The sequence below is a fragment of the Equus asinus genome, chromosome 29 (assembly GCF_041296235.1).
Source record: "Equus asinus isolate D_3611 breed Donkey chromosome 29, EquAss-T2T_v2, whole genome shotgun sequence".
Lineage (NCBI taxonomy): Eukaryota > Metazoa > Chordata > Mammalia > Perissodactyla > Equidae > Equus > Equus asinus.
Genome location: NC_091818.1, coordinates 21,056,950 through 21,072,403, shown reverse-complemented (window position 1 = coordinate 21,072,403; position 15,454 = coordinate 21,056,950). Strand labels below are relative to the sequence as shown.

General features: G+C 35.7%; 1 protein-coding gene across 18 annotated transcripts in view; it reads left to right on the top strand.

The window, feature by feature from the left end:
* The window catches only part of WAC (WW domain containing adaptor with coiled-coil), a 79,590-nt gene that overhangs the window by 39,187 nt on the left and 24,949 nt on the right, over positions 1-15,454 (top strand). For all 18 annotated transcript variants that reach the window (XM_070501086.1, XM_070501084.1, XM_014859076.3 and 15 more), the window contains exons 4-6: positions 5,052-5,158; positions 11,386-11,501; positions 12,049-12,161. In XM_070501086.1, coding sequence (XP_070357187.1) covers positions 5,052-5,158; positions 11,386-11,501; positions 12,049-12,161 — 336 coding nt within the window. The remainder of the gene's footprint in view (positions 1-5,051; positions 5,159-11,385; positions 11,502-12,048; positions 12,162-15,454) is intronic.

Sequence of the window (15,454 nt, the reverse complement as noted above, 5' to 3'; positions counted from 1 at the left end):
CATAATTTATGTTAAGCAGAATTAGGTTTTCGGCTCAGCTAATTTAAGCTGATTTTTTCAGACATGGGACAGTTCTTTCAGAAAAGTTCTATGCACAGTAGCCATCCCTGGTCCCCTTTCACTAAGTCTCAGTGGGCAGCTTCATCTAGGGCAGTGCTGTTCAGTGAGCCACGAATGCAATTTTAAATTTTCTAGTAGCTAACTTCTGGAATTTTAGTAATATATACTATTTAATCCAATATACCAAAAATAGATCATCATGTAATCAGTATAAAATATTAATGTGGTATTTTACATTCTTTTTGTACTAAGTCTTTAAATTCAGTGTGTATTTTACACACATAGCAAATCTCAATTTAGAGTAACCACGTTTCAAGTACTCAATAGCTATATGTGACTAAGTGGCTGTCATTTGGATAGCATGTATGTAGAGAGAATGACTCAACTACAGGCTACTGTCAAATGCAAGCCTATTGTCACATCATCTCATGTTTCCCCCCCTCCCCAAGAGACATAGTCTGGTTAGCTACAACTTTTGCTTTTTTACCACCAGTTAGTTCATACACAATTGGTAAATTGGAGAATGACATCAATATAAACTGAAGTTGTGTTGGTTCATGTGTGAAATTGTTTTTTTCTGGACAAGGAGAATCAGAATAGCAGGAGTAGGGTTATAACCTTCAAATAGAAAGGACAAAGCCCTCAACCAGCTGTTACACTGGCAAGACCCCCAAAGAAAAGTCAAGTCTCTTCCCCTAGCCTTGCGTGGCTCTGTGGCCAGTTGCACCTTCTCCACTTCTCGTTTTAACTGTAGCCTCAGTGCTCAGAGCTTTACTCCCATGTTCTCAGCCCCAGCAAGCCACATTACTGTCCTAATGTTTTTTTGCATTTTTAACATCCCCGGAAACAATCCACAACCATGCTGAGCTGCTTCCTGTGCTGTCCAAGTTTGTGTTAGTGCTCTGGGTGTAAGAAAGTTGCATAATTTTGAGTGATTTGCTCCTACTCTTTTTTTTCTCATAAGATTTGTTTCTAGTGTGCCATTTTGCAGAATTCAGGGTTTTTCAGGAAGACATCCGTCTTGTGGCAAAAATACCCATTGCAGATTTATGGCTTTCTTTGTGAAATCCCCTTATTTTTAATTGTTTGTGGTCTCTGGTTTTGGAGTGATTAGAGGAGGAACAAAGACAATGGAAGGGAATATACAGAATTAAGTATGGCCCAGATACTGACCACACCAGAACCATCTTGAGAGTGTTTATTAAAAATTCAGATCTTGGAGTCCCATTCCATATACTGTGAATCAGAATCTCTGTGAGATGCAACCTAGAAGTCGACATTTTTTAATTTAATGGAAGTTCGTGATCCACTGCCAAACCTTATTCAGTCATACCTATTATCTGCTTTAATTAGTTTGAAAAGAAGCTTGGGGTGGTATATGTCCTTGAAATCTTTCATTTAGTATTATAGATATACCTTATCTGTTCCTTCTAGTTATTTGTAAAGGGCATTAAGATTTAATCTCTAAGTCTAAGGATCTGGTAGTGAATTTTCATGGTTGTCATGTCTGAATAAGGACATAAATGCCGTAATATTTTGCCCCTGAGTAGAGTGAAAACTGTTGTTTCACCTTTTGGAAAGCTGGTTGCATTTCCCAGCTTTGTTTGATCATATAGAACTGTATATACTTCCTGCTTTCCCTCTTATTTCCAAGTTCCCTTATCTAAATGAGAGGCAGTCTAATTGCTTCATGCTGAGCAATCTTGCTGAGTCAGGTGTGTTTCACTACATTTTTTGGCCCGTTTCCCAGAATACTCTTCTAGGGCTCTGTCTTTCTCAGATTGTAGGTTATGTCCTCCTCACCCTTACAGTCTGGCTTCTCAAGTTTTGATGGATGCCGAGTAGGGGTTACTCTGCCTTTTAAATATTGAAGATTCTGTCACGGAAAAGGTTATCTTGCATTGTTATATTAACTACTTAGATTAGCATCTAGCCCAGAAGTCGGCACACTTTTTCTTAAAGAGCTGGATAATAAATATTTTCATCTTGTAAGCCACACAGTCATTGTCACAATTAAAAAGCAAAAGTAGCCATAGATAATACTTAAATGATTGGCTGCACCTGTGTTCTCATAAAACTGTGTTAATAAAAACATACCCAGCAGGTTGTAGGTGGCTGACCCTTGGATTCTAGTCTCATACCAGCATCCAATCATGTTGTTACATCTCCGTTTCATATCTGCCTTTGGTTAAGCACTGGGCAGGAGAACTTTGCTCGCCCTCTAGATTCTTCAAGCTGCAAGCATAAACATATAACCCCTTTATTTCCACCACTCCCCCCCCAAAAAAAACCCCAAGTAATTCTTAATAGCACCCCTTTCTTAGAAACCTTTAAAACTTGCTTCATCAATCCTAATTTTAATTTCTCAAGGTTGGTTTAAATGTGTGTCATTTAAAACCAGTTTTATCCCACTTATCTATAAATACTATTTTTCTCAAGGTGCTGTATTTTTTCTCTTTGAAGTAGTGAGTGTTTTTCTTGGTAATGTACAGAGAGCACAAAGGGCGGTCAATCATAGAAACAGCTTTTGCTTTCATTACTTTGTTGGGCCAAACAGCATCCATGAGATTATCTCTCACCAGTATTTACGTTATCTTCCTTAGTGCACTTGAATAATCGCTAGATTGAGCATAAACCTTCTGAGTTCAAGCTTTATGCACGACTCTCCTCTGCTCCGGATATGTTACCACCCGCAAATCACTTACTCTTTTGCTCAGCCTTAGACTCTACATTACACTACTAATATAAAAAACTTATGTTCTTATCCTGAAACACACAGTTCATCATGGGGTAGAATACAAAACTTCATGTGAGTTTTTAAGATAAGATAGATTTCAAAGAAACGTTGTGTTGTAGCACTTCCTGTAGGTATGGCTCTGGAAAGTCATAACCAGCACCACCATCATTACTGTGACCCTGGGGATGATAGTATAAATGGTAGCTTTCATTATAGAGAGTTAGCTTTGTTGAGCTTTCTGTAGTCATGTTATTCAGGGGCAAATCTGCCCTCCCTTTACTTCTTAAGCACATTCTTCTGGCTGGAATCTAAAGTTCTGTTGGCCTGCTTTACCGTAACATGCTTTCTATAAAACCTCTTTCACTTAGTTTTGGATTCTATTTAAGAATGTTTTTAGTCTGACTAAAATATTGTATCTTAATCTTGTTCCTCACTTCTTTTTTTTTTTTTTTTTTTGGTGAGAAAGATTGGCCCTGAGCTAACATCTCTGCCAGTCTTTTTTTCTTCTTCTTATTCTTCTTTTTCTTCTCCCCAAAGCTACCCAGTACATAGTTGTATATCCTAGTCATAGGTCATTCTGGCTTTGCTATGAGGGACACTGCCTCAGCATGGCTTGATGAGTGGTGTCATGTCTGCACCCAAGGATCTGAACCAGCAAAACCCTCAGCTGCCGAGGTGGAGTGTGCAAACATAACCATTCAGCCACAGGGCCCTCCCCTAAAAAAGTTTTTGTCACATCTGAAAAGTGCAAATTTCAGCATAGATCTAAAGTTTTCTTAAAAATTTGGAGTTTATTTTTTCTTTGTTTCTGAATGTGTTGGAGTCCTCAGCCCACCCCTGGATTCAGTGGTTCTCTAAGAGGACTTGCAGGTCTTTGAATCTGCTTCTAGCTTCCCTTGTAAGCCAGCCCCTAGCCAACGTTATATCTTGGCCATTGCCTTTTCTCTTTCCATACACTTACTTCATTCTGACTCATATTGGTTATTTACTATATGCAAGGTGAAGTTAGAGTCCCCGTCTTTCACCTCTAATGGAAGAGACTCCCAAATCCACTTCTGAATTCTTAGTTCTACATAAATCTGCTGACCATTTCCACTTGGATATCTAAAACCTTATAGTCATCTTCTGTCTGTCCCAGTTCACCTTTCTTATCCATCTAGTTTTCCCTGTTGATTGAAATAGTTTCAGTTCAGTTTTTTAAGTTTCAGTTGTTAGTTTTGCTAAGTGGTCTAGATTAATTATTTCATAGAATGTGGAATGCTTATTTATTTCTGCTCGTAACAACTCTGGTTCTGACTTCTAACTAACTGCTGGACCACTGGACCATTTAAATTGCTCTTCCCACTTCCAGTTTTTGTTCATTATAGTGTAGCCTCCATACCATTGCTAGCTAAGTTAAAAAAAAAAAAAAAGTTGAATTATGTTATCTTGATGCTGAAAAATATGTGAAATGAAATTGAAATACTAACAATTAGACTTTTGTGGTGAACCTTTTTGTATTGTTAAAGTATTTTTGCAAAGTTAGATTTTTATACCTTGGCTTTTCTTAAGACAGTAAAAACTGTTATCCCTGATGGTCTCTGAAATGCATAGGATATTCATAAAATTTGAGTCGCTTTAAAGCAAGTTTTAGGTAGAGTTGGGCTGTTATTAGGAGACTTGACATCATTTTCTTTGTCTTAAAAGTGAACATCTTCCCTGAGACTTAACTTTTTGAGAAGTTGATACTGTTTTAATTGAAAAATTGGCAAAACTATTAAAAAACAAGGGGTGGAGACTATTCAAGAAATTGAAAAATAATTGCAAAAACATAGGATCATTGTGACTTTTAGTTCTGTATCAGTTGAATTTTTGTGGCATTTTTCTCTGTGTACGTTGTGTTTCTGTCTTTCCCTAAAAAACTTTTATTCTAAAAACACCTACAAGTTGCTAGAAATGATATAGATGAGGTTTTGCTTATCTATTATAATTAACATAGTTCCATAGGTTTTCTTTTTTATGTTATAAATAACATAATTCCATGAAATTCCATGTTTCATAGGTTGTCATACCTGTAGTGCGTGTGCTCTCTAAGCCATATCTTTAGTAGACTTATAAATACTTCATATAAGTAGTATGAATATGTATATATTTCTGATGCTCATGTGAAAAATGATGTTTTAGGGATATACAGTGATCTGTAGTATGATAGAAACCAGTTTAAATTAAACATGAAATATAACTTATAATTCACTTTGCTCTTTATTTTTTTAAGGGACCAGTTACTCTCCACAAGAAAACTCACACAACCACAGTGCTCTTCATAGTTCAAATTCACATTCTTCTAATCCAAGCAATAATCCAAGCAAAACTTCAGATGCAGTAAGTATATAAACTTAAAAAGTATGTAAAGTTTGGAATTTATTGTGAAAAAAACCCTCACAACAAGTCTTGTTAAATCTAATGTCTTTTCTTTAAAAAAGCTTTTAACCAAATTTGACCTTTTCTTAATGTATTTGAACTAATGAGCTAACCTTATTATAGAACTGAGGATAGGCAGAAGATACCATCTTGGTATTCATCAGAGCAAAATTTTACCATAGCAATAACTGAGATATAAAGTGAAACTGCTGTAGTTACTTAAAGTGGTTTAACTTGAGCTTGCTCTTTCCATTACATATAAGCTTCCTCGAGCATATGGTTATTGAGCACTCTGCTAGACCCAAGTGATAGAAGGTCCCTGTCCTCAAGGGCATGAAACCCAATTAGGAATTTTAGATATTTCTAAAATGAAGTAACTGTTAATGAAGTAGCTGCTATTACTTAGTTTGAATTTTTTTAAGTCAAGGTTCAAATGAAAGTTCTGATACATTTATTTATTCAGCAAGAATTTAATAGGGTTTCAATTTGCCAAGCATATGCTAGGTTGTAGATACATAGAACTAGCAAAATGTGGCCCATCTTAAAGGAGCTTTTGGGCCTGTGGTGGAGTCTGAAAAGTAAAGAAAACAGTGCATGTTAAAGTTGCTTTTGGGAGCTTCAAGAGTGGGCCTCCCACCTTGGATGAGGAAGGTATGAAAGTATACGTAATGATACCCAACAGCTTGGGTATGACTTAGCCAGTTGAGGAGGTCTACAATTTGTGCAGCATGTAAAGGAACAGCACCTGCAAAGACATGGAAGTGTGAAAAAGCATAGCATGTTCGGAGAACTTGCAAGGATTTTCATAGTGTGGAAAAATGGCAGGAGGTCAAGTTATAGGGATAAGTGGGGACCAGACGACAAAGAGTTGTATATCTTGCCAAGGAATATGAATTTTATATAAAGGCAATGGAGAGCTATTGAAGGATGAAGTTGGTGAAGTAACATCATATTTGCATTTTAAAAAATTATGTTAGCAATGTGGAAAATACGTTATAGGAAGGAAAGAACAACTAGAAGGCTAGGGAAGTGTAGGTTGAATCCAACAGATTTTGCCTTGGATATTTGGGTGATCATCATACCTTAATTGGCATTGAAAACCCTCAGAGTTTATTGTTTCTTGTCCCTTGTTGAAGCAGTGTGGATAGTATATTTACATAGAAAATTGAGACATCAATAATATTATCATAAAAATAAATTTAGCGTAGTTTTAAAGATAGCGTTAATCAAGGTCTAGATTACACAGAAAATTTCATATACAGAATTGGTTAAGCAGATACTGCAGGTATTAAGGACTGGAAAAACAAAAGGGAACACTGAGGTAACACATATATAGTGATTACCCCTTAGGGCTGGGAAATAAAAGGAAGAGTTTGGGATTATCAGAACCTAAGAGCTTAGATGAGGAGCCCTACAGAGCTGGTGATAGTACTTCTGAGTGGTATGATGATGCTAGTTCTGGTCTGGAGTGGATAGCAGAGAGCTGGAAACTGAAACCAACTGTGGCTGCTAGGCTTCTCCTTTCCCTGCCTTCCAGTCTTCCTCTAATGCCTACTGTGTATTGACAGAATCTAACAGAAGGTCACCTGGCTAAATAGAATGTAATTTGCATTATCCCAGCCCTGCATCAGGAAACAGAATATAGAAGGGTAGTGTTGAGGCTGATACAACAGCTTGATAAACCTTCACAGGTGTTACCATCAAACTCCTTGTGATGAGTCATGTTCAATAAAACATGTACTCAAGATTTTAGAATGAATATCTCTGTTTTTGTGAAAAATGGACCCATTAAAATAGCGCTAACGTGAAGCTCCATTTATCACTGACAGTTCACATTTGGTATTTGTCTGCTGAAAAAATTCCTTATTCAAGGAAAACAGATTCTGATTATTTTGATTTTCAAGAAATGGATTAACATAGTAAAATCAGAAAGAACAAATAATAAGCATCAGATAAGCTTGAAAGACCGAAACCATAAAGGGTGTCAGGGGATTTCATTATGTGACTGGAAACTGAAGATCATTACCAGAATGGATTAAATGTTAGGTGTTTTCAGAATTGGTTTCCCTGTCTGTAGATTTCAACTGTGGTATGTAATTAACCTCCAAGTAGTGGTCTCTTTCATTATTCTGTATTCACTGGGCATGACACATCATATGTCATTTACAAACTAATTTAATCTTACCTGGGAAGTTGGCTTTTGAACATTTCTGAAGGTTACTTGTAAACTGACTTTTTCTTTGTCTTAAAATCTCTTCCAGTAGAATTTTTTAGGTAGTAAGTAAAACATAAAAGTCCCTTTCATCTAATATTTTCATAATGAAAGAATAAATAGATGAATATCAGGTAACCAAGGTTAAGACGTTATTTTAGCCCAGGTTAAAATAGGGAATAGCTTTTTTAAAAAGTGAGTTTTTTTCTCTTTGAGGTTTTCACATTTTAAATCTTTCTTGGGAAATCAGTAATAATATTAGAGTTATCTACACAGACATTTGGTTGTATGGGTGATTTATATTTATATATATTTATCAAGTGAACTGTTGAAAGGTGAGTTGAAATTACCATATTTTTTCAGTATTACGTTAAGACATTCACATGTAGTTCCCTGCTAAGTCCTATGATGAACATTTATTGTTGTTTAACACAGAGCCTTGCTCATGGTAAATATTTAGGAAAAGCTTCTTGAATGCCTCCTTTTTCCTAATCTAAGTCATGATAGGACTTAGAGATGTTACGTAGACTGTTTTAGATTAGTTATTCGTATTTGTGGTTTTTTTTTTTTAGAGGCCTCTGAATTGAGTGTCTTCATTTAGGAAAAAATATTTTATTTCTACTTACAGACATTATAATTGGAATCTTTCCTTCTAAGTATCCTTCGTCAGTTTTGATTTGCTTGGAAGTGCTTTAAATTCAGTCCTAGATAACTTTGCATTTATATTCCAGTTCCTTTTGTTATCAATTAAATCTTTTGCATGTTTTGTAGCCAAGTTTGAGGCCCTTAGAATCTGTTCTTTGTAAGCAGTCTTGCCTGAAGATATTCTACTTAATTTTAAAAAAAAAAGAAATTTATCAGAGAACTCTTAGGATGCCATGAAATTTTTTGTTACAGCGAATGCCATCTTTGATGCTGTTATTTAATGAACTATTCTTTATTAATAATTCATAAATTAATTCCAGGATTGTTTCTTTTCCATAGTTTAACTTAGAAAAGAAGTAACGGGACTCTGTATTTCAGGGAGAGAGTGGAAAAGTAGATGCTTTTTTTTTTTAAGAAGAGAAAAGCAGCATTCATATAAGAGTTTTAAAAGACATTTTGAATTGAAGGAGAGCAGATAGGTGCCTCAGTAACTGTTTAGTGCTGTTCTTTTGGAGCAACCATTTTCATACTTTTTAGTCTCAAGACCTCTCTATTCATGAAAATTGGGAGCTTTTGTTTATGTGGACTCTGTCATCAGCATTTACCATATTAAAAATTAAAACTGATAAATTTGAAAAATAATTCATTTAAAAATCAGTTATAAACCCATTACATGTTAGCATATGCAGTCTATTTTTATGAAAAATAACTATTTCTAAAAACATCAGTTTCTCTTTAATGCTCGACTCAATAGAAGGTACTTATAATTTCATATCTGCTCTGCAGTCAGTCTTTGTGATATCAAATCTGTACAGCTTCTGAGAAAACCCCACTGTGTTCTTGTGATAGCTTGAGGAGAAAAAAGACAAAATTGTCTTAGTATTATTATGAAAATAGTTTTGATCATGTGAAATGGTCTCGGGATCCTTCAAGGGTTCCTGGACAACAGTTGGAGAGTTGCTGCCTTAGAGCATGTGTTGGCGACTACATCAAGCCCAGTTTAGAAACCTTGAAATGTTTGCAGGCCTTTTGTTTGTTCTTAGTTTTAGATATTCTTTTTTTAAAATCAAGAAATTGAACACCTGAGGATCTAATGTATAATATGGTAACAATAATTGATAACACTGTATTATATAGTTGAAATTTGCTAACAGAGTAGGACTTACATGTTCTCACCAAAAAGAAGGTAAGTATGTGAGATGATGGATGTGTTAATTAACTAGATGAGTGGAATACTATCACAATGTATTTGTATATCAACTTATCACTATGTACATTTTAAATATCTTATTTGTCAATTATACCTCAGTAAAACTGACAAAACCGTGAAAAGAAATTTAACACTTCCTGTTGCACATCAGCATTTTAAAAATTACCCCATTGCTTAAAGGGGTTCCCCCGCCATAACCTTTTTTGAGGATGGAAGCGGGGTGGAGAAGATAAGCTAAAGTTACTGGTATGTGATTGTAATCTTGTGCTCTGGAACACATTTCATTAAGTAAGACGTTAACTTGTACTGACCCAGGATTTGATAAGCAAAATTAGTGCAGTGTTGTAGACCCATGCTGTTCAGAGTTCTGATGTGTGAACTTCTAACTATCCTGGAGGTTGTGCCAAAATGTAAATTGTGTTGTTAAATACACTGTTTGGTTGAGCTGAATTTCTTCGTTTTCATAAAGCAAGACTTTGTGGCGAGGGAAGCAATGTGTTGAATACATATTCTGATGCAAACTCCTTACCTCTTCCAGGACAGGTAACAAGAGCATTGGTCTTGACCACTCTGCTCTACTCTTGATGTCTTCTGTCTGCCTGCTTCAAATCTTATTCTGTCTTCAGACCTGTCCAGTAATCCCATATAACCCCTTGCCAAGTAAACCAAATCTTCTAGATACATCCACACAAGGTCTCAGTTTGCATAATAATATAGGTTTAGGGAGTGGTTGGTGGTAGAGAAGAACTTTGTGAATTTGGGCTTCTCGAAATGGGTCCCTGCAGCTTGGTGTAGCCTACTTCTGGAAACTAGGGGGATTGAGAATTAACTCTCCATTGATTTTAGAGGTTTGGAGGCAGAGGACTGATTTCCAATAGCTTCATTTTCTTGGGACATAAACCCGAGAGCATAAACATATGGCAGAATCTGTAGTATTTCTTCAGCTACCCTCAAAATTATAACGACGTTTCCGGAGTTGGTGTTGATTTAGTGCATTAAATAATGGGCATCTGGAAACCTGAGTTTTGATCCTTTCTTCTGCCATTAACTAGTTTTGTGACCTGTGGACAACCCGTAAGTTCTGTTCTCTCAGCTCATTTACTACTTGGTAAAATTAAAACTGAGTAGCCAGGGCATAAGAGTTCTTTTCCTCAAGTTGTTTTTTTTGTTTATTTTTGGGTTTTTTTTTTTTTTGGTAGATATACACTCTGGTGAACCCAGAAGAAAGACTACCAGAGTATAGCATTGTTTCATTTTAATCTCAAAGCTCTTTTGAAAAAATAGTGCCCTTCATCTAGAAGTATACTTGGGTTTCTACCAGTTTTCCTGGGGCCTGTGCAGGCACTTAAACTTGACCCTTTTTGAGATGAGTGCCATGAAAACTGAGACTTGCAGATTTTTCTAATTTTATTATAATTTTATAGTGCCTATAAAATACCTTAAGGAGACTGTATCTGAGAACTTGTGAAGACCAGTTTTAGTTACAGGAAAAATGAGTGATGCTGCTGATCCTATATGTTTTGTGAGATAAGGTTTAGTTAATACTTGACCCATCTCATGGATTTTGAATGTGAAACAAATTTATAGTTTTTAATTAGCTTTGTGTTTACATTAAAAAAATTTTTTGTGCATTTTTCCACCAAGTAACAGTAAATACAGGCAGGTTGTTGTTTGTTACACTGTTTGTGATTACTTTTGTGCCTTAGGGAGTTTGGAAGTGATGTGCTCTCATACCGTCGAGTCACTTGAGAGTGGGTTCCCAGCAACCCCTCCCCACGTGACTGGATTTCAGCAGTTAAAATTAGGATAATGGGGAACTTTCGTAATGCTTTTCTAAATTCAAGATGCTAATTTTGCATTTTTCTTCCTGTGCCTAATTAATATTTATTACTCTGTTTAATTTGATGTTTTATAGGGTTTTCCATTGTTATCTTTGAAAGTTTTTTAGACTAAGGTCGTCTAAGATATATATGCAGATAATTGCATCCTAGGTCGGGGCACCTTTATCTCATAAGTCTTTTGCCATATGTATGCTTTGAAAGCCGTTGATATTCTTGATATTTTATATCAAGTGGTTAGATAGTATTAACATTTTCTAATTTTTAAAAATATATTTTTAAGCCTTATGATTCTGCAGATGACTGGTCTGAGCATATTAGCTCTTCTGGGAAAAAATACTACTACAATTGTCGAACAGAAGTTTCACAATGGGAAAAACCGAAAGAGTGGCTTGAAAGGTATTTACTCTTAATATAATTGAATAGTATTTCTTGTTCTTGATTTACAGGTTAACACCTTAGAACAGTAAACATTCTAAGTTTAATTGCAGTGGTTGGCCCATTGTCTGTCTTTTCCATAATTTCTCTTTACCTTAAAAAACAAAAGATGAAAAAAAATACAGGACAGATAAGTAACTGTCCACAAGGGCCTTGTGAACAGTCTGTATATTTTTAATTAAAAAATTTATATTAGTCTACATTTATGCATGTCCCTTATAATAATTTATAAGAGAAATTTTTATATTTCTTGTCAGACAATAGTATGTTTCCATTATATATGTAGAATTAATATTACAGAGGTTTGGTTGTAGGGTTAATGGCATATAAATAATTGGTAAAGTGTTGCCTTCAGTGAGAAACATTCATGTTTGCTCCATCCCATCTCCCACACCAGTTAAATGATATGACCATGTTCCCTTCTTCTGAGCGTTTGGCTGAAAGTGTTATATGTAGACTCATTGTACCTCATTTAATTTTTATGGGTTTATCTATTTTTGATTTTTAGAGAACAGAGGCAAAAAGAAGCAAACAAGCTGGCAGTTAATAGCTTCCCAAAAGATAGAGATTACAGAAGAGAGGTGATGCAAGCAACAGCCACTAGTGGGTTTGCCAGTGGAAGTAAGTATTTAATGTTTTTCTTTGAAACAGTATAAGGTTTGATTCATTTTTGTAGTTCATTTGCTTTACAAATCAATATGCATAGCCATTGACATGTGTCAACTAAAATAAGTAGAAATATATAGGGTTTCTTTTATGTTGGGTCTGTCCCCCCACCTTTCACCATTTGTTTGCTAAGATGGGAAAGGGTACACGATGGAGTGGTACACATGTGTTCATCGCTACCCATAATGGCTATAATGCAGTTGAGTTGGTGAAAAATAAAATTTCATGTTGGGGGTTGACTTCTTTTGTTTTTTGGAGAGGAAGGTTGTCCCTAAGCTAACATCTGTTGCCAGTCTTCTCTGTTTTGTATATGGGATGCTGCCACAGCATGGCTTGATCAGTGGTGTGTAGGTCTGTGCCTGGGATCTGAACCTGTGCCCCCTGGGCAGCCAAAGTGGAGCACAGAAATTTGACCACTCTGCCCCCTGGCTGGCCCCTGGATTGACTTCATTCTAAAACAAGATCTTTCTTCCTGCCCCCCCCCCCCCCGCCCCCGAATTATGTCCTGTTAAACTGCTGGACACTGAAATCCCATCCAAAACTCCCTGGGTGCCAATCTAATAATTGAATTGTAGCCATGCACAGATAGGGACATCAAAGTACCTGTTGGTGTTTTGTGTTAGCAGTGAGAAACTTGTTTATCCTTATATTCGAAAACTGATTTCACCATGATCATAGATCTGTGTAACATCTCCATGCTGTGTGCACACCTGAATGTTCTTCTGAGGCTAGATTTTGTCCAAGTGGGACAATATGGGTAGCATACGTTTGTTTTTTAATTCAAATTAAATTTGAACTTGAAACTTGTACTAAACGTATTCTATTCCCAGTGGCTTCCTTTGTCCAGGATAAAATTTAGATGTCACATAGAGTTCTTAGACTCTTTATCAAATTATGAAATTTTGAGAACAATTTTAAGATGTGTTCTTGGAATTCTTAGGCTTAAGTGTTGGAATTCTCCTCCTCTAACTCAAAAAGTAGAGAATGTATTTGGTCTCAGCAGAGGATATTGATTTATATTAGTGAAATGGTACTTAATTCTTAGAAAACAAAATCTTTTAAAGTACTGAAGTCATAAAATTAAGAATATTGTATTTTGAGACAGAAGACTTAAGTTCTAGTCCCATTTCACTTAATATCTTAAGTAACTGACTTTTGGCAAACTATTAAAGATGAGATACTGGTTTTACTCTCCAAGTTAGAAAAAAAAAAAAAGAATGCCACCCAGCTTGTGGGCCTCCTGAACAAATTGGGGGAGGAGTAGCAAGAAAAAATAGCAAATGGGTGTAAAAATAATTTTTTTTTAGTTCTTAGGCCAGGCCTCTCCACTTATTGGCTAATAGTTCTGAGAGAGGAAAAAGATCACAGCCTAGTATGTCTACTTTATTCTTTCCCACATAACCTATCATTTAAGTCATCTCTCTATTGGAGTAGAGTAAATGATGGGGGGGAATTAGAAATCTTATAGAAATACTGATGGAAGTAAAAATATTATTTTTGTCTTTTTAATAAGCCATCTTGAAGGAAATAAAATCAGAATTGTGTTTTTAAATTGTTTATTTGTACATCTTTTTCTTTCAAAAACAAAAAAAACAATAGGTGAGTTTTTTTCTTTGTGATTTCAAAAGCAAGGGATATTTGTTATTGAAAAGGTAAGAAGAAGGAAAAATTTTTAATCTCATGACCCAGAACATTTGCAGACTTACACTTTTTTCTGTCTGTACATAAATGTGTATAAAAATTACATATTTATGTATTTTACACCAAAAATGAGAGATACTACTGTTTTTAACCTTTGTTTTGTTCAGTAATATTTCAAGGATATGCTTCCCTGTTTATAATTCTGCACTTGTTATATTGACTGCATGGTATTTCATTTTTTCCATGTGCCTTCATTTATAAATAATTCTCTATCCATGGATACTTGGGTGTTTTAGCCTTTTCTTACTGTAAACAATGCTGTGATTCCTATTTCTGCGCACTTAGCTGATTACTTCCTTAGCTGAATTTCTAGAAGTGCAGATGGTGAGTCAGTGCGTCTGTCATTGTGTTGAAATGTAGTCATGTATCACACTTTTTGAGTTTTAAGTAATGTTTGAGAAAGTACCTTAGCTATATTGCTGCTTTTTTTTTTAAATTGGTCAACCGAGCTATACTTGTTGTGGTAGTAATAAAGTCACTAAGCCATTTAAGTGCTTCACTTTGTGTATTCAAAAAATGTTGGCAGAGTTTTCCCATATGTGTAGTACCTTGGTGTTCATATAGGGTAAACCTTAAGGTTTGTGGTTCCTAACTGCCAACAAAAGAAGTGTGTGTGTGTGTGTGTGTCTGTCTGTCTGTCTGTCTGTCTGTAGGGGACGTGGGAGGATTGGAAGGATTTTATATGTAAAGAGTTAAAGGTAGGAAAACAGATTTTAGAGAGACAACCAAAAATGTCTCCAGACATTTGCTAAATATCCTTGTTGGTGGCGGGGGGGGGGGGGGAAGTATGCAGATAGTCGCCGCTTTAACTGTGTTCTCTCTAGAGTTGCCAAGGAATAGAAGGCTGCTGGAGCTATAGCTTCCTCAATTCCTCTAATGCTGCTGCTGGAGTTTTTCTCCAAAACTTAGGAATGTTAGAAGTAGTATCATCATTCATTTCATGGGAATACATTTACTTGATACATTTTGATTGTAGTCATACAGAACTGGAAGAGTGTTTTCTTGGTTGAGGAAATAAAAGTTCTAGGTAATCAAGTGACAGGATTGGTGGGAATTGGGCATGGTATTATTTCTGTTATATTTGACCCTAAAAGCTTCTGTTGTAGTAGTATTCTTAAGTTTTATGTGCATGCACTGTGATAGTTTACTGATGAGTTAATATCGTGCAACAGGTGTTTGCATTCTGCTGTGATAGCTCAGTCTATTCATTTTTCTGATAATATATGTGTAGTTTATAACACTAAATTTCATTTAAGTCTAAGAGCTTGTGTTGGGATATGAGTGAAGTTTTTTTGGCAGTGCCCAGTACCTTTTGTCATGGTGTAACATGTAGGAGTTGTGCACTGACAACTTGAAAACTGCCTTGTAGACTTAAGCTTACTTCCTTCTTTGTGCTGTCTTGGTCTCTAGACTTGGAGGAAGCATGAATTGGAAAAAACAACACAATATTCATCAGGGAGGGTATCCTTTGGTAATACCATTATGTACCATGTACTTGAATCTTAAGATGTTTCTCTATTTGGAAATTGCTCTAATTCTTTAGTGAC